The 24,122-nt window shown below is 45.3% G+C and overlaps 1 protein-coding gene across 1 annotated transcript in view; it reads left to right on the forward strand.

Moving 5' to 3' along the window:
* The window catches only part of CPXM2 (carboxypeptidase X, M14 family member 2), a 148,886-nt gene that overhangs the window by 90,382 nt on the left and 34,382 nt on the right, over positions 1 to 24,122 (forward strand). The window contains exons 5-6 of the mRNA XM_017497876.2: positions 5,935 to 6,019; positions 7,005 to 7,155. Coding sequence (XP_017353365.1) covers positions 5,935 to 6,019; positions 7,005 to 7,155 — 236 coding nt within the window. The remainder of the gene's footprint in view (positions 1 to 5,934; positions 6,020 to 7,004; positions 7,156 to 24,122) is intronic.

Consider the following 24,122-nt stretch of genomic DNA (forward strand, 5'->3'; position numbering starts at 1 on the left):
AATTTATGGCATGAAACTAAAGAGTGCTCAGAGGAAACATTATAACCTGAAAGGCTATATTAGAAAAGAAGAAAAACTGACAATCAGTAATGTCAAGAAGCTATACAAAAAGAACTGTAAATCAAACTTAATGCGCCAGGAAGGAAATAAAAAAGGCATTTTAAAAAATTTATAATTTATAATATTTATGATTGATTTAATATTTTTGAATGTGGACATGATACAGAATTAAAGCAACTGTGTTATGACCTGAAGACAATACATATGAAATGAAAACATCTTGAAGTATGAGGAATGAATGCATAGGGATATCCTCCTAGAACTCTGAGATGACAAGCATGTAAAATGAATGTGTAACAAGTCCTCTTGCAACCTCCACTTAGGACTTGGAGATAATGAGTATGAAAAATGAGTTCTTACACAGTCGACTAGCTGAGTAAGTGCGAACAGCATCAAACATCCAGATTCTGTTGTTAGGTGAAAAAGATAAACTCATACTAGATTAAAGTAAAAACAAACAAAAAAGTAGAAAAAGTCCTGCAGGAAGCATCTTACTCAGTGGTTAAATATAGAAACCTTTCCTTGGATCTCAGGAATGAGACAGGTATGTCTGTTATTCACTTCTTTCAGCATTGAACAGAACATCTTAGCCAGTATAATAAGGCAAGGAAAAGAAATAAGAGAACCTAATGACTGGAAATCAAAGATCAGAACTGTCATTGTGATATAATCATATTCATGAAAACATCCAAAAGAAGCCACAAACTATTGGACCTAATTAATAAATTAGCAAAGTAGCTTGGTACAAAGTCAACATACAAAAAGCATTTATGTGTCTACATTCCAGCAACAAATAAGGAGGAAGTAAAATTTAAAATGATATCATGTAAAGTTATTTAAAAAATCAGCTACCCAGGAATAAATCTAGTAAAAGATAAATAAAGGAAGACCTAAATAAAGAGGGTGATATACCATGTTTATAGATGGAAAGATTTAATATTGTAAAGAGGTCAATTCCCCCAAAATTGGTATATATATTCAATATCATCCCGATTAAAATCCAGAGGCTTTGTTTTAGAAATTGACAAGCTGAATTTAAAATTTATATAGGACTGCAAAGATCTAAGAATAGTGAAGGCAACTTTGAAAAGCAAAAACAAAGTGGGAAAACATATACTACCAGATATAAAGATGTATTATAAAACTATAGAGATTAAGATAAGACAGATTTAGGGTAAGATAAGAAATAGACCAAAAGAACAGAATACAGCATCAAGAAACACACCTACACAAATACAGTCACATGGTTTATAGCAAATTGCTACTGTGGTGCAATAGGTAAAAAAGCATATAAATGGTTCTGGGTCTGCTGGAAGCCCATATAGAAAAACATGTATTTTGACTCCTACCTTACACTATGTGATAATCAACTCCAAATGGACTGCAGATCTTAAATGTGAAAGGTAAAGCAATAAAGTTTTTTAGAAGAAAACATCGGTGAATGTCTTTATTATCTTAGAGTAGGCAAAAATGCATTGAAAAGAACAAAAATACTGAAAACCATAGAGAAAAAAACCAGCTAAGTTTGGATTATATTAAGAATTTTTCCTCATCAAAAGATACCACAGGCTGGGCATGGTGGCACATACCTGTAATCCCAGCACTTTGGGAGGCCAAGGTGGGCAGATCATTTGAGCCCAGGCATTTGAGACAAGCCTGGGCAACGTGGCAAAACCCCATCTCTACACACACACACACAGACACACAGACACACACACACACACACACACACACACACACACACACACACACANACACACACACACACACACACACACACACACACACACACACACAAATACAAAAATTAGCCTGGTGTGGTGGTGCATGCCTGTGGTCCCAGCTACTTGGGAGGTTCAGGTGGATGGATTGCTTGAGCCTGGAAGGTCGAGGCTGCAGTGAACCATAATTGTGCCGTTGTACTCCAATCTGGGTGACAGAGCAATAATTCCCTGTCTCAAAAAAATATATATACTACAAGGAGGATGAAAAAGAAGACAAAATTGGAGGAGATATTTGTAATACATATACTCAATAGAAACTCATATCTAGAATGTATAAAGAGCTCTATAAATCAATGTGAGAAAGATAGACAACTTAATTGAAAAAGGGGGAAAACTTGAGTAGGCACTTCTTAAAAGATGGTATTCAGATACCCAGTGAACACACAAAATATTGAACTTCATCAGTCACCAAGTAAATTAAAATAAAATCAACAATGAGATAAAAGGGTACACCTATCAAGAATGGCTAAAATATAAAAGGAAGATGATATCAAGTATCAATAAGAGTGTGGAACAACTAGACTCTTATTTATTACTGGTCTGGATACAAACAGGTATAATTAGTTTGGAAAATACTGCAGCTGAACATAGGTATATGAACATATGTCTACCCTCTGACCCTATGACTTAGCAATTCTCCTCTTAATGATACACCAAACAGAATTTTGTATAAATTCACTAAAAGATACATGCAAGAATGTTCACAGAAGCACTATTCCTAATAATCCAAGCTGGAAACTACTCAAATGCCCATTAGCAATAAAATTGATAAATAAATTGTGGTGTTTACTCTCAGAGTAGAATAGTAGAAAGGAGTGAGAATGAATAAAGCATAATTATAAGCAATGATAAGAATTGTCAAAGATGAAAGTAAATCTGAAACAAAATGAACAGAGGCTTCATCAACCTATGACAAGAGGACCCATCTATGATCATGCTTATTTCATCAGCAGTTCAAAGGTGGTAGAAAGGGGAGCTAGTTTCCAAACAGCAAAAAACAAAGAGCCTCTGATTGGCAAGCATTCTATTATGGTAGAATTTTTGGAAGCAGAGGAGACTTTCTAATTGGCCTTTGGGCACTTTGACCACCCTTGGTGAACTTCAAGAGACGTAGCTCCCTACTGCCTGACAGAGGAAGTTCCTCTCCTATCAAATGGCCTAAAAGCCCACCATGCCCTGGCCCTGCTCTCCTGTCCCTTCCTCTGCTCTCCTGGGGCACGAGCATCCTTTCTGTCCTCCAAGTGCCATGGGCCTTCTTTCTTCCATCTGTGAGATGCTTATACTTCAGTGGGAGATAATGACAGTATCAGGTAATTCCAGAAAGGAGTATGAAATTAAAAACTGAATTAAACTATGACAGAAAGCATATAAGAAAAGAAATTGGCTAGACTGAAGGATTAGGATGGGCTTTTTAAAATTTGGTTTGCAGTCTGAATAATTTAAAGACAGAGGAGGAGAGAACAAGAGGAGTTCATACAGATGCAACAGTATGTGCAAAGGCCCTGTGGCAAGAGAGGATATAAAGAGTATCAGGAATGCAAAGAAAGAACACAGAAAACGCAAGGCAAGCAAGGTTCTCATAGAACGTGATGAGGATTTTGTTAATACTAAGATAGCATAATACTTAATATAAGACTACTTAAAATAAGAGCTATTTTAAGCAGGGATGATATGATAATATTTCATTGGAAAAGTAAACTCTTGACTGCAAGATAGATGGGGGAGCAATTTAGATGCCAGGGACCTGAGAGAGTGAACTGGGGTGGTGGCAGGGAGGTGGAGAGAGTTGGATACATTCTTGAAAAATGTGGGGGTTAAAATTGACAGAACTTGGTGATAGATTCAATATAGGGGAAGGTATTAGTCCATCTTCATACTGCTATGGAGAAATGCCTGAGACTAGGTAACTTATAAAGAATAGGAGATTTAATGGGCTCACAGTTTTGCATGGCTGGGGAGGCCTCACAATCGTGGCAGAAAGTGAAAGAGGAGCAGTCATGTCTTACATGGCGGCAGGCAAGAGACTGTGCGCAGGGGAACTGCCCTTTACAAAACCACCTGGTCTTTTGAGACGTATTCACTATCATGAGAATGACATGGGATGAACCCACCCCATGATTTAATTACCTCTCACTGGGTCCCTCCCATGACACATGGGGATTATGGGAGCTACAATTCAAAATGAAATTTGGGTGGGGACACAGCCAAAGCATATCAGGGAGGAAGAGAAGGTGGGACACCCAGAGTAACACTGGGATTTTGGCCTCTCTTTGTGGATGGCAGTCCCTTTCCTGGGGCAGGGCCTCTGGTGGACTGCCATGTCAGCATGTAGAGCGGAAGGCATGAATCTGTTCTTTTAAGGCAAGTTAAATTTGAGATGTCACGGAGACATTAAGTGGAGGGGTCAAGTAGGCAGGAGGATATGATGTAGCTTTGCAGTTCAGAAGATAGTTCTGAGCCATAGAAACAATTACGATTCAAACCTAAGTTGGGATTTGTATTCTTATTTTTTTTTTTAATTTGAGAATTATTACTTGGCTTTCATTTCTTTTTTTCCCCCACCCTCTCCTTTTCTTTGGAGGGCTTATTTTTATTTTTTTCTCTTCCCCCCTCTTATCGTCTTGTGCTTCTTTTGACAGAGACGTTTTCTGCATTCATCGCATCTGTCTCGGGAGGATACAGCTCCTGCCTCTCTTGTCACTCTTGCTGTATCAACCTCAGGCTTTATCAGTTGAAAAACAGACAGCAAAGGGAACTGCAGTTACAAGTCATTTGGAAATTATTTGAATGTTAGAAACAGGTTGCTATTCTGGGTGTTGATAATTTTCCAGGGCAAAGGAAAGAGCTGTGGCTGAGCTGCTTTTCTTGTTAAGGCAATGCTAATGCACCTCTCTCCACAGCCCTGGGCTCAAACTGGTGACTATCAGAGGAGGAATGTGGTTTGTGATCCATTCTGGCTTCTAGTAGGTATTCAGACAGAGCTGGTGGGAACAAGAGAGGAGAAGAGAAAGTGTGAGGTGAGGGTTTGTTTCCAAGCATGTAGAAAAGCACCTAAGAATCATTTTCACAAGTCAGTCAGATGAACCAGAATCATAGAACCAGCTGTTCTTTCAAAATAAACTCTACTGGGCAGTATAAATTTAAACAGGAAACTTAAAACCTTATTGGGATAGATCTGAATACTGAGGGCAAGCAGGGTCTACAGTAGGAAAAGGATTCCATACTTCAATGGGCAGAATTTTCTAAAAACAAAACAAAACAAAAAACTGGTAAGTTGGTGCTTAGTTCCAATATTTTAAAAATTAAAAGTGGGGGTACTCAGGAAGACTTCCCTATATTGTTCAACAACTAATTTTATAAACAAATGAGGCAGAGAGAAAAAAAACGTGCAGGTCACTTTTCTTGGCAAGTCTATCACGTTGGCCTCTGCTCTGGAAAGTTAAATTATGACTATTCTACCCCCTCCCCCAAAATTCTGTGCAGTCGAGTGAGATGATCAGGGTATGGCTTTGGGTCCAGCCATGACTTGATTCTTTCTGGGGTGGGGATTGTCTGTGTGGCTGTGACAGTCAAGGGGAAACCCAGTATCTCTTAGAGACTCAACATTTTATTTTTATGATTGGTAAGATCTCATTTGTTGCATTCCCAAATCAACTTCTCAATCAAAATTTTTAGGCCAGTTTGCAAACTTTACTGAGATTATTTTTCCATTCAGCTTCTTGGGTGTGATGTAGGTGTTCAATGCAAAAAGATACATACACATTTGTATATCTTTATGTGTGTGATCAACAGTTAGTGATTACTAGGGGCTAGGCCTTGTTCTAAGTGATTAAAGCGCATTAAATTAAGGTTTACATTACTTCTTTAAGGTTGATGCTTTTATGATTCCCATACTATGGATGAATAAATAGTGGCATAGATGGGTCAGTTAGTTGCCTGGCCGAGGTCACAGAACTGTAAATGTTCTGGAGCCACGGTTTGACCCAGTGCTGTCTACCTCTGGCACCTGCTCTCCTCACCCCTAAGCCTCTTCATGAAAGAATAAACATTTTAAAGTGTGTAGTCCTAATGATGTTTTATTTTCCCATAGGAGTGACTGGGTGACATCCTATAAGGTCATGGTGAGCAATGACAGCCATACGTGGGTCACTGTGAAGAATGGATCTGGAGACATGGTGAGTCTCTTCCTCCATCTAACCGTGCCTTTGCTGCCTGGCTGGGTGGGATTCTGCAAAGGGGCAATGTATGATTAATTCCTTGAAGATTTGTGGATTTTGTGTCAACTCAAACCTACCATGAGAGTTTTATGGACAGAGACCCCCCCTCCCATGCCCTGAAGCCCAGCAGCAAGTGACACACATTTACAGCTAATATAAAATTCAGCCTTTATTTACTCCCATCAGGGAACTGGAGGGATGCAGCCTCTTATGTAATTTGCAAGTTAGCCCTGGAGGTTGCATGCATAAGGCATGCTGGGGCCCCTTGCAGCTGTTCTTAAGAGTTTCCTAACTTCATTTCATGACCTTGGCCTTTTAGTTCCATGATTAGCTCCAGCTTAGTCAGTCCTGATCCTGTCACTGTGTTCCTCAGATTCTCAAGTGCATATTCCTAGCATGGTATCCAATGTCTTACACAGTCTGACTTGTCTGACTGTGGCCTCTTTTTTTCAACCTTATTTCTCATTCTTATCCCTTACACAAAGTCCTGTGTCCTTGTAAAAGTGAACCAGCTGCTCTTCTGCCTATGAATCCCATGTTCAGGCTTCTGAACTCATTGTCCATTTTCTCTGGATACCCTCTAACCCCTATAGATCTACATAGCTTTCCTTCAATGCCAGTTCAAACCACCCCTCTTCCCCAAAACTTTACTTGGTCCTCTCCATCTTCTGAAATCCCAAAGCTCTCTAGCTGTCCCTTTGCCATGATACCAATAGATTTTTCCTACAGTGTATAATTACCAGAGCCCCCCTCCCACCATACCAACTAGATGGAGGCTCTGAGGGCAGGATCTAGGCCTGAGTCATTTATTATTTTCTCTTCAGTGCCCAGCACACATTAGGTTTTCCTCAGTAAGGTCTTGTTGAATGAATGAATTCTGACTCTTTATCCCTTGGTAATTAAGCACTAAAAGATTTTCCTTTTCTCCCTTGAGCATAAATAGATATTTCAAGGAAACAGTGAGAAGGAGATCCCCATTCTTAATGAGCTGCCCGTCCCCATGGTGGCCCGCTACATCCGCGTGAACCCGCAGTCCTGGTTTGATAATGGGAGCATCTGCATGAGAATGGAGATCCTGGGCTGCCCGCTGCCAGGTGAGTTCACCTTCCTGTGCTCCCTGCAGGGTGGGAGCACTGATGGAAAACAGATGCCCAGCCAAGGCAAATAAAGATAAACTAAGCAGGCCAGGCACAGTAGCTCATGCCTGTAATCCCAACATTTTGGGAGGCTGAAGAGAGAGGATCACTTGAGGCTGGAAGTTCAAGACCACCCTGGGCCACAAAGGGAGAGCCTATGTCCACAAAAATAAAAATAAATAAATAATAAAATTTAAAAATTACCCAGGCATGGTGGAGTGAGCCAGTAATCCCAGCTACTTGGGAGGCTGAGGCAGGAGGATCGCCTGAGCCCAGGAGGTCAAGGCTGCAGTAAGCTGAAATCGTGCCACTGTACTCTAGCCTGGGTGATGGAGTGAAACCTTGTCTCAAAATAATAAAAAGTAATAATGAACCAAGCAATTGTTTACTTGTGTAAAAAAAATACATGTCTATTGTAGAATATTTAGAAAACATAGGTAAACCAAAAAGAAAATGAGTAAAAATTTCCCATAAGCCCACAGTGAACAATTGGGCTATGAAGTCCCTCACCAAGTACAGTTTTGCCTGTTATTATTTTAAGATAATGTGTACAACTCAGAAGTGAGCAAAAAAAATGTAGAAATTTGAGAGAACACATTTATTTGTCATTGGCAGATCCCATTACACTGGGTAGTGGCGGTGGGGTAGGAGGTGGTAGAAGTTCATTCTAAACCATTGACATGGTCTTTTTCTGATTAAGTAGCTCCTCTTGGAAGCCTGTGTCTTCGGGTAAAGGCTTACTCAGGTAGTATTCTACCTGCCTTATTTTCACATGATGATATTTGGGGGTAGCCTCAGGGTGGCTTGAAAAAAGGGGGGTTTGAATTCATGTGTGCCACCTGCCTCCTTGGTAATGTCTTCTCTGGACAGGCTTCCCTGTCCTGGCCTTTCAGGGGTTCCAAGCTTGGGCCATGATGGAGCCTGCAGGCTGCAGCCTCTTCATCCTGACCACACATCTCCAGGGAAAGTGGCTGGCCTGAGATCACCCCTGCAGGGCCTCATGACCTCATGGGGCCTATAGGAACTTTCATGTCCCTGTCCACTCACAGTCCACTGTAGGAGATCAGTCAGGGTGGTGGGAAAAATTATAGGAAAGACACAAACCTTCTTGGAAGGCTGGGAGTTTTTGCAAAAGCTTCAGGAAAGGGTTATTGCTGAAGGCAGCCTAATCCTCTTACCTTGAGCTAATGGCAAAGGGCAGATGACAAGGGAGTGCAAAGGAATTTATCTAGATAAGTTTGTTTACCTATTTCTCCAGAAATCAACCTTTGATCATCCACAGGCAAGACTTCCCTCTACTTCGGGGGGGGGGTCCGACAAAGTTAATTACCCACAAATGGTGTTTGCTGTAGGCCTTTGTCATTAAATCTGTACTAAATAAATGTGAGCATCACTGGCTTATCGAGGCTACTGCTGGTGCTGCTGCCAGCAGTCCCCTAGCCTCACTGACAGGCAAAATACTTGTATATGCATACTCTATTCATCTGTCACTCTGCTATAGTCTGCCATACAGACTCAGCAGTTCACCCAGGCCATGGGGACATGAGTTACAGTTGTCACTCATCCCCCGAACTCTCCAGTGAGGCCTTCCCACTCCTGGCCAGTATGAGGTATGGGCCTGGCTACCTGTGGGATTCTCAGTCCCTCCCAGCACTGCCTCAGGCAGGGTACCAGCTCTGATGCTATTTCTATAGTAACTCCCTCTCCAGGGGCTTACTCCATTTAATGCAAATACAATAAATGAACTTACACTTACAGTATTTTTGAAGCATATTGGAGGTCATTTAATTGTTTTTCTCCCAATCCCATAATATTCATGATCTTTCTAGCCAACCACAGATTTTTAGAATACAAACTTCATACTGGCGAGAAAGACAGATCTATCTACCTACCTGCTTACCCTCACACTGGACATACTTTTGTTTTATATTTATGCGTACTTATTCAATTGTGAATCCTTTTTCATGTCATCAAAACCATTAGAGACTATTTGTCTTTGGGAAGCTTCTCCCCTAGCCTGTGGACAAAATCCCCTGTTTTCAATCTGCCGCAGACAGTTGGAAATTCAGTTGCTTCCAATCACTGGATTCCGTAAACAATCCTACAGAGAACATTCTTGTTTCTCTGCCTTTCTTTTGTGTGTGTCCACAGTTATTTCCTAAAATTAAATTATGATAATTAGATTATGATAAGTAGGAAGACTGTGCCCAGTTTCAAGGCAGATGCAGAGAGATGTTGAAGTCCTGGCGGATTGCAGGACTGTGTTAAGAAAAAAAAAACCTCTTTCCGGGTCCACGAGGGGCGTGGTTTTGCCTCCATCTGGGAACCAGAGGGGTTTCAAATGTAAAGTTCTTTGTCTGACTTTCCGGCTAAGTAGAGAAATCCAGGAGAGAGTCTTTGTTCAAAAGGCCTGCCGAAAGCTCTGGGAGGAGGGGGGTCTGTTGGGGACCAAATAGCCAATCCAGTATCAAAGTCAAAGATCAATCACTCCAGAGGAAGTTTGAAAGAACTCCTCTCATTGGACGAGAACATGAATGGGGCAAGAATAACTTCAAGGTTAAAATACAGCTTCTCCTTACCTATACAGATTCCTCCTTTGGATCCCCTCTCATGGGAGTGTGGGAGCTCTCTCTCTTGCGCCTCTCTCTCTCTCTCTCTGTCTCTCTCTCTCTCTCTCTCTTTTTCTGTCTAATAAATTGCTCTCTGCAAAACTCTCTGAGTCCACGATATTTATTTGAATGGTAAGCTCACCGTGCCTCCATGGCCCCTTTCCCCATTCTTGGGGTGAGAGGGGCCAAGGACCTGGGCACGTCAGTGAACTGGAAGCGTCTTCAGGATGCCCCTGCTCCCTCCCCCACTTACATGATCATGGATGTGGGCCTCCTTCTATGGCAGGCCGGTGCAGAACTGCCTCAGGACTGGTCCCAGCATGCTAGACCTGCTGGGCTCTCCAGCACAGGGTGACTGTGGGCACAGGTATCTTCAGAGAGGCATTTATGGGCTCTGGCCCTCTTGATGCCAGCCCAGGAGTCTTATTCTCCCATTCTGCTCAGCATAGTCTTGGCCTGCCTGCTTGCAAAATTAGGGCTGTGGCTTTTCTCTGTGGGTAGGAATTCATCTGTTGTTGGCAAAGGGCAAAGGACAGCCTGCAAGAGTCTCATGAAATAAATATTTCCCTGTGAAGTTATTCTTGGTGTGTGTCTGTTTGAAGATGGGCCCCGGAGGTCCTTTAAACACTCACAAATTCAGGGTTACATTGTGAAATCTGAATTAAAGTATGCTCTCAGAATGATTCTATTTTCCACCCCGCAAACACTGAGGATGATTTTTTTTTTTCCAGAAGTTACTTAGCAGTTTGCTCAGAGGGGAGCGGCTGTTCACGCATGCTGCCTGGTGGGGTCATATCCACTGAGAGGGTGGCTCAGGGTCCCAAAATGAGTCTTGCTGATCGCCCTGGTGCTGGGAAGATTCCTTTGTAAAAGTTAATAAGGCCAGAGCCGGGGATGACCCAAGGTGATCTCATGGTTGTAATGCTGCCTCCCTGAGTCTGCACTTCCCAGGCCTCTTTCTCATGAAACATTCATTTACCTTTGCTTCTGCGTCTCTTTGCTCTGTCCCTTTCTTCCTGCACTGGTTTCCTGTGAACTCTCTGGTGGGGTGGAGGAGGGTGCTGGTGCTTTTTAAGACTCTATGCATAATGTTTCCAGAAATTTTTGAGCTGGAAAGTGAGTTACCATATACCATGTTCTATTAATAGGATTTTTAAAGCTCAAAAATAAAAGAAAATGGAGAGTTGTTGAATGGGTACAGACTGTCAGTTTTGCAAAATGAAAACATTCTGGAGATGACTGGTGGCTGCACAGCAAGGTGCATGTACTCATCACTATGCACTATACTCTGGAAAAGTGGTCAAGATGGTCACTTTTACGTTATGTATAGTTTTCCACAGTTAAATACTTTGGCAGGGTGCAGTGGCTTATGCCTGTCATCCCAGCACTTTTGGGGGGCTGAGGTGGGTGGGTCACTTGAAGTCAGGAGTTCGAGACCAGCTTGGCCAACATGATGAAATCCTGTCTCTACTAAAATTACTGAAATTATCCTGGCATGGTCGTGCGTGCCTGTAATACCAGCTACTTGGAAGGCTGAGGCACAAGAATCACTTGAGCCCAGGAGGCAAGTTTGCAGTGAGCCAAGATCACAGCACTGTACTCCAGCCTGGGTGATAGAGTGAGACCCTGTCACACACACACACACACACACACACACACACACACACACACCTTTAAATAAATCAATAAATAAAAATAATTTGATTGCTATTAATAAAAAACAGTAAAAGAAAGTCCTCTTTTCTAAGGTTGAATGGACTTGTCCATTTTGCACTGAATATATATGCTTATCAGAACCTGGGGAGAGCTTCTGAAGATAAAGTTTTAACAATAAAAACATGTGAGTTAAGAACTGTGACAGCTGACTGGCCAGATGGTCATGGCCTTGGCGGTTTTCAGAGATTTTGCTGTTGCAAACAACATTGCATTACACACTGCTTGGTTCTTAAAAGGACCAGGTGGGCTTTGCATATGATTAACCCATTAGGCTACAGGGTTGGCACTCAGCATCTTAGGAAATGACCTTTAAGATAGAAGGGTGGCAGTGCTTGAGCCCCAGGAACTGCCCCGTAGCTTCTGTTATGAATGTGTGGGGCTTTGATGTCTTTGGGGGAAGTTGTCACACTTGCTACCTTATCTTCCTGGCCACCAGGTCTAAGCGACTGTCCTCCCTCTGCATAGCACTGAGGTGTCCAGGGTTCTTGGGTGTGACTCAGAGAATCTAGTGATGGGCACAGAGATCTGTGGACAGGAGCCTCTCCCTCAAGCACAGAAGAGCTGCCAAAAGGCACTGCCTGGGGGTCAGTCCTCCATGTCGGCCAGGAGCAGGTGACGCGGTGTGTCCTTTCTCCCAATATGTACATCCTCCCAGCCCATGTTCACTAGTTGATAATTATTGAAAAGCTATTTTAATTGTAAGGCCACCACCTGTCTTGCTAAACTATGATGTTTCAGCCAGCTACCCCATCCCACCATCAAGATGCACAAATTGGAGAAAAGATGGGCTGTTGCTCTGTTGGGTCACCATGGGTTCAAGACTTTATAGGTAAATTGATTTGCTCCCTTCCACTTTTGCTTGCAAAGTCAGGCTTATAGTCTGAATACCCTCTTGTACCAAGGAGTCAATCATTCATGTGGGCCCCAGGCCTGGGCTCTTGAAAATATAGGAATTAGGTAGAGGGCACGAAGCAGCCACATTGCCTTCCTCATTCTAGGCCTCCTTTTGCTGAGGGTGATGTCATTGGTGTCTTTTCGATGGGCGTAGACCAGCTCATTGGAGTTGCTGAGTACCAGCTGAGCCCTTCCGATTGCCAAGGCCTTGAAAAGGAGATGAGTTCACACCCCTTTCAGGGGAAGACTGGTGGACAGAAGGGGCATGAGCTTGGGCTCAGCTCAGACCTGGGTGCAAATTCCACATTTGCTCCTCGGCAACTGTGGTCTCAGGTAGCCTGTGCAAATGTTCTGTGGTTTACTTTCCTATGGAATGGAGGTAATACCTTCCCTGTAGTGGTGTGGCTGAGCCCTTCAACATCTCGGGTCTCTCTTTCATAAAACACTCAAATAAAATAACACTTGTTCATCACAGTCCTATGGGAAATCCCAAATCTCCTCCTTCCTATGGTGTCTGGGGGCCCTGGGGTGGCTGCCCAGCTATCTTCCACCTCCTGCTCCACAGGCCTCCTCCTAGCTCTGCCCTGGGTTGCCTTAGGTCTTTCATGCCAGTGGCTCTGGGATCCAGAGTAGCATTCTCCACTGATGCCGATTGCATGCGGGAGCATTGCCAAAGGTCTGGGGATAACAAAGCAGCAGCCCCGGCAATCAGCGCTTCTCTTCCTGAGTTTCCTTGTCATCCCAGCAAGGGGAACCCGTTGCTCACTGCCTTCCTCCTCAGTCTAGCCCACCACGCTGCCACCCTGGCGTTAGAACTGTGCTCTCCCTGGGGAGACCTTTCCTGTCTCTGTCTCTGTTTCTCATTTCCCGTCTCTGTCTCTGCTGTCCCCTGGCTTCCTGTCTCTGGGGCTTCTGGGTTGGGGTGGTGGGTGGAATGTCTGGGTTTTTCTTGATAGAGACCTTCTTCCATCCTGGCTAGCTGGCGCCTTGCCTTTCAAAACCATGAGTTCCATGTCCACGAGAAGAACTCTGCCCCTCCCCTAGGAAGCAGAAGAGGCTGCTCTTGTTTTGATTGTAGGTTTCCAGCAGTCCCTCCATTCTCGATTGGGGACACTGTGAAGACTGAATGAGGCCATGTTTGTAGAGCACCAGTGTATGGTTAGTGCTCAGTACGCTTTATTTTTCCCAATTTCCCCTTCTTCCTCCTCGCCCTGCCCGAGATTTGGCCATTTTGTTCTGTGGCTGCCTCATTTCTAAGGTCACCAGACTCCATAGGTGGTGAATGGATGTGAGAAGATACTTCCTCCCCACTAACCCTGTCCTGGTTTTGTTTTCCGTCCTCTCTGTGACTTGCTAATGGTGCCAAATCTCTACTTTTCCAGCAACAAGAGTGCTGAGGCCTCTCCCTGTGCAGAGGACTCTGGGATTTGGGGTTAAGATGCCAGGTCACATGGTGAGCCATAGATTTCTCTCCTGTCCCATCTCAAACTCTGGGCCTGGGTTCAGCTGTACAGCAAGAAGCCCACCGCTTGCTGTACAGAAGCAGCTCAGTTTGGAAGGATGGCCTCTCGCAGTGGGCATTTGTTCAGGGTACGCCATGACGAACTTTACCAGGCTGAAGAGTGTCCCACTCAGAATTCATTTTCCCCTCAGAACCTCAAAAGTGATCTTATTTAGAAATAGGTCCTTGCAGATATAATCGATCAAGAGGAGGTCCCCCTAGAACCTCAGATGTGATCTTATTTAGAAACAATGGTCTTTACAGATGTAATCAATGAAGAGGAGGTCATACTGGATGAGCCCTTAATCCAATGACTGGTATTCTTAAGAAGAGAAGACAGAGACATGGAGGCACACAGGGAGAACACCATGTGACATTGGAGGTGGAGATCGGAGTGATGTGGCTATAAGCCAAGGGTTGCAGGCAGCCACTGGATGTTGGAAGAGGCAGGGAAGTACCCTCCTCTGGAGCTTTTAGAGAGAGCATGGTCCTGCTGGTGCCTTGATTTCGAAGCTCTGTCCTTCAGAACTGTGGGAGCTGTTCTGCTGTTTAAAGCTGCCTGGAGTGTGGTGTGCTTTGTTATGGCTGCCCCAGGAAACCAATACTCAGACCCAAAGATGGCACACTCTCATGACTGTCCTCACCCTGATGATGTGGCGTTAATTACTGTCCCCACCCTACCTTCCATTCTCTGTTCTGCCGTGGTAATAGGGTGATAGCATTGTAGCTTCAGGTGGACCCCTGTTAGAGGCCTCCTGCACCCTAGAAAATGCACTTCTTCATAACTGGCCCTTCTTAAATAACTTGATTAAAATGTCCACACATCCATCCATTCATTTACTTACGCACTCATTCATATATCAAATACATATGGGGTACCTATTCTGAGGCAGCTTCTTGGAGATAAGATAGACCCACCTGCTGCCTCTGTCTCTTCTGGCATGGTGGGGGAGACCTGCCTGTACCTGTGAGATGCCTTTATTCCCAGTGAATCCTCCCCAGCAGAGGTGAGATCAGACCTTGTTGGCTGTAGCCTGTCTTCCTGGCAGCAGAAGCCAGCTTCCCCTTACCGAGTTTAAATAAATGTGAGATTTCACTTTGTGGTCCAGCTGCCCAATGTTGATGATCTTGGGAAGCTGTTAAGACAGCCACTCTTGAAAACTGTCTTTCCTGACAGCTTCCCTGCCAGTCAGGCTGCAGACTGGCTGGGGGCTGTCGGCACAGCAGCATCTGCCAAGGAAGCAGAGGGTTTCCCGGACTTCCGTGCCCGCAGTGGAGAAGCTGCGCAATGGGGACATAGGAAATGGGGTGGAAGTTTCCTTAATAAGTACAGAGGATGTGCTGCCCCCTCTGAGGGGCCATATGGGGCGATGGGTTTAATGCTTGTGCTGACGGTGATGACCCAGGATCAGGTGGGGCTGTGCCTGGAGGTCTGCAGCTCCTGGGTCTCTCTTGGCCTTGCTCTATAGGAGCCACCTTGTCATCAGAGCAGCCAATGGGGTCTGGACAAAGGTGACAGCATTAGACAGCCAGCTCTTTGTGGGAGGGGTTTCTTGCTCAGCTCACATGTGGAGCCAGGCCATCTGTGTTCAGGGTTTGCTGAGCATGTTGGGGCTTAGGGAGGTCACGAGGCCACAGTGGTAGCCCGTTCCTTGGGTGAGACACTGGCATTGTGCCAGGTAAAGAAAGATCTGCTGTGACCTTGCGCCTCTGGTGTCCTTAGTGAGCACTTTGGGGCCAGGGATCCTTTTTATTTTTTATTATGTTTTTAATCAAGGTGAAATTCGTATAACATACACTACACTTTTTTTTTTCCTTGAAATGGAGTCTTGCTCTGTTGGCAGGCTGGAGTGCAGTGGCACAACCTTGGCTCACTACAACCTCTACCTCCCGTGTTCAAGTGACTGTCCTGTCTCAGCCTCCTAAGTAGCTGGAACTACAGGCTTGTGCCACCATGCCCAGCTAATTTTGGTATTTTTAGTAGAGACAGGGTTTCATCATGTTGGCCAGGATGGTCTTGACCTCTTGACCTTGTAATCTGCCCACCTCAGCCTCCCAAAGTGCTGAGATTACAGGCGTGAGCCACCACACCTGGCCAACTTTTAAAATGTACATTTTGGTGATATTTAATGTATTCACAATGTTGTGCAAGCCCCAGCTCTCTCTAGTTTCAAAACTTTGTCATCACCCCCTAAAACCTCCCTGAACCTGTAACTGAACAGGAGGTTCATTGCCCTCACCACATGCAGAGTCCAATGAACAAGAGCGAGGCTGGTATAAAGAAAGCAGTTACTCCGAAACCAGCTTAGGGGAAGAGGTGTCTGGTCTTTAAATGTGCTGCTTTGCTTTTGGAGCAGAAAGTGGGCACTTTTAAAAGGGAGGGGAGGGGAATAAGCAAGAGTGAAGGGTCCATGCTAGCTCTGAAGCTTTCCCTACCGGTTGTTCGGGCTGGTGACTGCTGGCCCCTTCCTTGGCAGGCAACCTCCTGGAGGGGAAAGTTCCATATTGGGCTTGCTTTGGTTTGCAAATCCCCTTGTAACTATCCAGACTTCTGTTTTGGAGCAGATAGTTAGAAGAACTTGCATTGTAGGGAGAAGGCTGGTGAAGGCGGAGGTAAAAGGCTGTATTTGCATTTCTTCTTCTTCTGGAGTCTTTCTCTGTCTCCTAGGATGGAGTACAGTGGCACGATCTCAGCTCACCACAACCTCTGCCTCTGGAGTTCAAGCGATTCTCCTGCCTCAGCCTCCTGAGTAGCTGGGATTACAGGTGTTGAGCCACCATGCCCAGCTAATTTTTGTATTTTTAGTAGATACGGGGTTTTACCATGTTGGCCAGGCTGGTCTTGAACTCCTGACCTCAGGTGATCCACCTACCTCGGCCTCCCAGGGTGCTGGGATTACAGGTATGAGCCACCGCTCCTGGGCTGTATTTGCATTTCTAAAGGGCAAAGTAGGAAGTAGGGAACTAGGGAAATAAGAAGAGAGAGAAAAAAATAATTAAACCATCTCAGAAAAATGGGGATTATTACAGGCCCATTGAGACTCCCCAGTCCCCTCCACCATCCCTGGGTAACCTAAAATCTGCTGTCCCTGTGGGTCTGCCGGTCTGGATGGAGCACTCACAGGCACCCTGAGCCCAAGCTTCTGGGCTGGAAGTGAGCCGCCTTCCCAAAAAAGGAGCTTCTTCCCCAAAGCCGAGCGCCTAATCGTTTCAATCAAGGTCCCAACCAGAAGGTAGCAAACAGCAAGCCGAGCAGCCCAAGAATCTTGGTCCCCTTGAAGTCCCCGTGATGGGTCTCAATCTGGGATTCTTACTGTTCTTTTAAGAGTAGTCCCCTGTACAGATCACCTGAGGTCAGGAGTTCGACACCAGCCTGGGCAACATGATGAAACCCCTTCTCTATTAAAAATACAAAAATTAGCCAGGTGTGGTGGTGGGCGCCTGTAATCCCAGCTACTGGGAAGGCTGAGGCAGGAGAATTGCTTGACCTAGGAGGTAGAGGTTGCAGTGAGCTAAGATTGCTCCACTGCACTCCAGCCTGGGTGACAAGAGCGAAACTCCATCTCACAAAACAAAACAAAACAAAAAAACAACAAAAAAAGAATAGTCTCATGTAGTGAGCAGGCACTTGGTTTAGGGCTTAGGAGCTTCAAGCTATGGCTGGTGTGGGTGCCAGTACCAGCAGGAGTGAGGGTGAGATGGTTCTGTTGCTGCCAGGGCCACCTGGGGCCTCCTTCCACCTGTCCTAGATCTCCTTTTCCAATTGTGCCCCTTTTCCATCTCTGTCTGCACTGTCACCTGGTCCCCAACATGGCTCACAGCCCAGATTCATGGGGAACCGGCTGTGGCCTCCTCTGAGCCCAGGCCTCCTACCACTGACACTCAAGCCTTAGCCAACCTCCTCTTCCTCCCTCCTCCTCTGAGGGATTGTGGCCTGAGTCTCAAATCACCAGGGTTTATTGGACCAGCTGGAGGGTGTGCCCTGGAGAAACACAAGTCACAGAAGCATCTGTGGCTGTTTTTTTCAATGGGCTTCTCAGGAGGTTTAGTATTTATACATTTTCCTTACAAGAAGGGGGTTAGGTTGGCACTGAGACAAATGATGACATCCTTGGGAGACGTTAGTGCCCAGTAAATCTACATTTGACATAAGATAAAGTGAACATTTGATGAAAAAGGGAATAGAGGAAGCAACCTCTTGGGGAGGGGTGAAGGATCTTGTCTTTGTTTGGTGCCTGGGAAGAGAAGCTGTGCCTGGGAAGGATCTTGTCCTTTTAAAGGGCTGGTTTCTGTTTAGCCGATAGGGTAGAAAGCCTAATGATGGGCAGTGAGAGATGGGGTATAATGAGATGTGTCCCATTTACCATCCACTGTGGTGGTGAACTCAGCTTCCAAGGTTTCTCTGGGATTCTCTTGGCCAAGAAATGGTCCTTTCAGTCAGTTGGGGCTTAGAATTTTATTTTCATTTCTCACTTCTAAACATCCTGTGGATGTGCATAGGGTCCTGGGAATGTCCAGTTGTTTGCTGTCAGGTGTGGGGCCAATGTTTGCCTGAGCTGCCTGATGCCACAGAGCATATGCCTCGTGTTCCAGGGAAGGCAGCTGTAAGCAGGGCCTCTGTCTCTCATCCTCTCTCTCACATATGCCTCCTGAAACAGAATATGAAGAAGAACGCAGCCTTTGCCACACATCTGTCTGTGTCTGAGGATGCGTGTGCTCCTTCCATGAGCCTTGAGTGAACCTCTCATGGTTGGGGGCCTTGCATCTTTCACACTTATTTCCCTAGCATCTCACACTGTCCTTGGCATGTAACAGCATTCAGTGAACAATGGCATGAAGTCAGTAAAAGCTTTTTGCTTCAAGATTAAAGCTACGTCTGCATACATCAATGGGCACTGGCCAAATATAGGTCATATCTAGCCTGAGATGGGGTTATGAGATTGCTTTCTCATATACTGTGGTCATTAAGACAGCAAAACAACAGGCTGATCAATTAATAATTAAATTTTTAACCAGAAGACATCAGCAGGCACGCATCTGCTGAGTCAGAGCTGTGATCCTTAAGAAGCTAAAGTGATTCAAGCCGCATAATTAAGTTGTCATGAAAAACGAGATACCAAACCAGAGCTGCTTGAGCCGGCTGGAGAGGGTGGACAACCATCCAGGCTGCCAGGGACTGCGGGGTTCTCACGACTTGACACTGTGTAAAACCAGAACAGTCCTGGGAGAACCGGTATAAGTTGGTCGCTTTGTTGTTAGGCCACATGTCAGAATCCCAAGTGCTATAGGTTGGAAAGTGACAGATAAATTTGAGTGTGTTCAGAGGAGGAAACCGGGGCAGTGAGAGCCATGGAAATCGTCATGAGGGCGGTGGAGGGAATAGGGATGTTTAGGCAGGAACAGAGACAACTCAGGGGAGAATATGCTACATTTCTTCAAAATCAGTAGGATCGTCATGTTACCGGTGGAGGGTGTCCAGGCTCTTAGTGTCTTAAACAAAGAATTGGACAAAATGCACAAATAGGCAAGGAAAGAAAGAAGCAACAAAAGCAGAGATTTATGGAAAATGAAAGTACTCTCCACTGGGTGGGGGTGGGCCTGAGCATGGGGGCTCAAGAGCCCCATTACAGAATTTTCTGGGGTTTAAATGCCCTCTAGAGGTTTCCAGTGGTCACTTGGTGTATGCCCTATGTCAATGAAGAGGGTGAAGTAAAGTTACAAGGTCATTTACTTGGTATATGCCTTCTATAAATGGAGAGGATATTTCCTATCATAGCTGAAGTGTTTTCATTTGATTTAGTTCTAGGAAGTCAGCATGAATCGGCCCTATGTTTCCTGCCTCCAGACCCTATTCTCCTGCCTCCATCGTACATGAAAGGGAGGGGGCTTAGTCATCCTAGCTGAAGAGGGAAGAATTAAGATCAGCAGGTAGACTTCCGCTTTATAAAGAAAGGCCTTCCTACCAATTAGGGCTGACAATAGCACAAGAGGCTGCTTTGTGAGGGTGTGAGCTCTGTCTCTGGAGGGCTCCCATGATTTTACATCAGGGATATCTGAGAATAGGTTACCAAAAGGACATGAAGGTAGTGCAGGTGATTTAAGGATTTATTTTTATGACCATGTCTGAGGATTAAGAAATGACTGAGATGAGGGTGACCAGAAGGCGCTACAGGGCAGCTGACATCTGTGCTGGTCTCTGAGGAGTCAGAAGAAAACTGCAGGGGAACTCGGGGGTGAGGAGGGAGACATGCTTAGGGCAGGTAGTAGCTTCCTAGGGTTGCTGTAACCAGGTACCCAAAACTAGGTGGCTTAGAATAACTTATCCTGCCACTGTTCTGGAGGCCGGAAGCCAAGAGCGAGGTGTCTGCAGGGCTGGTTTCTTCTGGGGCTGTCAGGGAGAATCTGTTCCAGGCCTCTCTCCCAGCTGCGGTGGTTTGATGGCAGCCTTTGACACTCCTTGGTTTGTAGATGCATTACCCAGCCTCTGCCTTCACTCACCTGGTGTTCCCCCATGTGAGTGTTGGTATTCAAATCTCCCCATTAGGCGAGGACTCGCCTAATGACTTCACTTGAACTTGAAAGCCTTTTAAAAAACCCTGTCTCCAAGCAAGGTCATATTCTCAAGTACTGGGGGTGAGGACTCCAATAGAGCTTTTCTTTGGTGAGGGAGCACAATTCAGCCCATAGCAAGACCAGTTTGGACAGAGCAGAATGTTGGAGCAGTTTAATAAGGGAAGTAAGGTTGGAAAGATCTTTTCAGGCTCCACTCCTGGAGTTTGTGGATCCCGATAACGAGGGTGCTGCAGAGGAATCAGCTGGTTTTCCATACACAGGAGGTTAAAGCCCCTGTAGATTGGATCAGTCTGCATTTCTATTTCAGAGGTCAGAAGTCCTACTCAAATTAGGTTAAGAAAAAGGTAAGAAATTCTTGGCTCACATAAGTGAAAATTCCAGGGACAGGTCTGACTTTGGCTTCAGGCAAGAATAGGTCTAACATGTCAGGGCCTTCGTGTAGGGTCCAGGGCTCCCTCTGTCACTAGCTTGCAGACTGGCAGGTTGGCCACAGACACCTCCCACTTACATCCTACTCTCCGAGGGCTCCGGCAGAAGAGACTGTCCTGCAAGCTCTGTGAGAAAAGTTATCTGATCGTCCTGGCTTGGCTCCTGGGATCATCGGGATCGTCGCTGAGCCAGTGCCTAACCGAAGGAAGGAGGCGTGTTTTAGTTGGCTAGACCTGAGCCACGTGCTCACACTTGCATAGCTGAAGCACCTGAAATGAATTCCCCACAGGAGTGTTACTGGAAACGGGTCCCAATCCAGAACCCAAGAGAGGGTTCCTGGAGAAGGAATTCGAGATGAATTCATAAAGTGAAAGCAAGTTTATTAAGAAAGTAAAGGAAGAAAGAATGGCTACTTCATAGGCAGAAAAGCGGCATGGGCCACTCAGCTGCTTCTATTTGTTGTTACTTCTTGATTATATGCTAAACAAGGGGTTGGTTATTCATGAGTTTTCTGGGAAAGAGGTGGGCAATTCCCAAAACTAAGGGTTCCTCTCTTTTTAGACCATTAGGGTAACTTCCTAATGTTGCCATAGCATCTGTAAACTGTCAAGGTGCTGGTGGGAGGGTCTTTAGGATTGCTAATGCATTATAATTAGTGTATAGTGAGCAGTGAGGAACACCAGAGGTCACTCTTGTCGCCATCTTGGTTTTCTCATTTTTATTTTATTTATTTATTATTTATTTATTTATTTACAGGGAGTTTCACTCCTGTTGCCCAGACTGGAGTTCAGTATCACAATCTCTGCTCACTGCAACCTCTGCCTTCCAATTTCAAGTGATTCTCCCATATAAGCCTCCCGAGTAGCTGGGATTACAGGTGCCCGCCACTACGCCTGGCTACCTTTTGTATATGTAGTAGAGGCGGGGTTTCACCATGTTGGCCAGGCTGGTCTCGAACTCTTGACCTCGTGATCCACCCGTCTTGGCCTCCCAAAGTGCTGGGATTACAGGCGTGAGACATTGCGCCCGGCTGCCATCTTGGTTCTGATGGGTTTTCCCTGCTTCTTTACAGCAATTGGTTTTATTAGCAAGGTCTTTATGATCTGTGCCTTGTGCCTGCCTCCTATCTCATTCTGAGACTTAGAATGCCTAACTTACTGGGAATATAGCCCAGTAGGTCTCAGCCTCATTTTATCCAGCTCCCATTCAAGATGAGGTCGCTCTGGTTGAAACAACTTTGACAGGAGGAAGGGCTTCTCTTGTCCACAGAAGGAAGCAGGGATTAGCAGGCTTAGATGACTCACTAGCTCTGTCTGTGGACTCTGTTCCGGATCCTCACTCATTTCTTACCTAAGTGCTGGGCTCCTAATAGGGTCTCAATGAAACTTTGTCCAATCAGAAAAAATGGACAAGTAAGGAAGTATTTGTTCGAAATGTGGGTGAGTGAAAGTTGTGAAGTTCTGAGACAGTTTTGGTAAAGGGACCCATATCCTTCAGAAGCCCGATTAGCCTTGAGGAAGGAAGAAAGTTGCCAAACATAGAGCTCTTTTGGTCTTAGGGCTCTGAGTTTTTCTTTAATCCTTTTTAAGAACCTCGAAGGCATCATTTGTGTTTCAAAACAAAAGCGACTTTAAAGTCCTTTGAAAAGATGCCCCCAAGGTTTAGGGGGTGTTGAATAGCTCTTAGAAAACAGCATGCAAGTAAGTTAGGTGTAAATGAATGCAAAATACACGTTTTACCTTTGCTTTGAAACGTGGTGGTTTGGAAATCAAAGGGAAGGCAGCTTGCCTGAGGCGTGGTCAGCCTCCGCTCCCCAAAAGAAAGGGCTTGAGAAATCACTGCGGCGTCTGGCAAAGCCTGAATGGCTTTGGCTTTGTCTGGACAAAATGCCAGTTACACGCCCGCATTATTTCCCTTCCCGTAACAGTTATTTGTGATAGCATGACTGGAAAACCGTTCGTGAATATTAAAAGCTGTATTTTTGGTGTTTGGTTCTATATGTGATTTTTAACTCGTTGTAAGTGGTCACAAGGGTGAAGCCAGTCTTTCAGTGAACCTTGATCAGCTTGGGTATGGCGTTTATGACCTGTGGTTGTGGGGACAAAGGCACAGGGCTGGCTCAGTTGATGGCAGATGTATGTAACACGTGCTGAGTGTTCTCAAGCTATGAAAGTCTACAGAGGCAGCTGGGATCCTGTTGCAATGTGGCTTCTAATTCAGTAGATCGGGGCTGGGTCTAGCAAATAGCCAATGCTCCTGGTCTGTGGACCACAGCTGGTGGCACAGATCTGGCCTCGCTGCCCCACATACCACAGAGTGCTTATCCCCTCACTGCCCCCCACTGCCTGCAGAGTGGCCCTGGGAGCCACTGGGGTCCAACAGACAGCTGCACCGTTCCCACATTGCTCACATGGTTCCTAGGGCTGTGGGTTCTCTACATTGGAGGGAGTGCTGAACACTGAGCAGGAAGTACACCACATTTCCAGTGACATCTTCCTGACAGAGATGTCACCAAACTGGCTGGGGGACTTCAAGGCAGATAGAGTGGTCCCTTCCTGGCTTCCCTCCTTCTTGTTCTTGCTCCTCCCTGTTCTCACCTTTCTTTTCTGTGTTCCCGGGTTTTGTAATTATATAAACCATACAGGCTTATAGTAATGGGGATGGGGAGTTAATTTATATGGAAGGGAATCAAGTGAAGAGCAGACATTGCCTCCCCTGAATCCCAGTTCCCAGAGGTCACCTCTCTTAACGCATTTGATTATACCCATCAAGGTGCTTCAGCTCCCGCAGCAGAAACACCAGCTTCTACTGGCTTAGCTGCAAAGGTGTTCTTTATCTTGCTCAAGGTTGGGCTGAGGGTTTGGTTGATTTAATCGCTCTTGGTGTTACTGGGGTTCTCTGACTTTTACTCTGGGTCATCCACAGAACTGAAGTCATGCTAAGACTAGTGCTTCCTGAGGTCAGATGGCCACAGTAGCAATTCGACAACATGCTTCTGTATTCTTACTGCTAGGGAGAGATTGTTACTCACTCCTCTGAGTCAATAAAGTCCTTCCCTTCAATCTGGATCAATTACAGTGGCTGTGTTCTGATTGGCCAGTCGTGTTGGAGCCCTGGAGCTTGGGACTTGAGATCTTCCTAGAAGTGGGAAAAGGAGATTCCCAAACATAGGACTTCTTTTAGGGAGGAAGAAAGGGGAAGGA

The sequence above is a fragment of the Cebus imitator genome, unplaced genomic scaffold (assembly GCF_001604975.1).
Source record: "Cebus imitator isolate Cc_AM_T3 unplaced genomic scaffold, Cebus_imitator-1.0 Scaffold235, whole genome shotgun sequence".
Taxonomy (NCBI): domain Eukaryota; kingdom Metazoa; phylum Chordata; class Mammalia; order Primates; family Cebidae; genus Cebus; species Cebus imitator.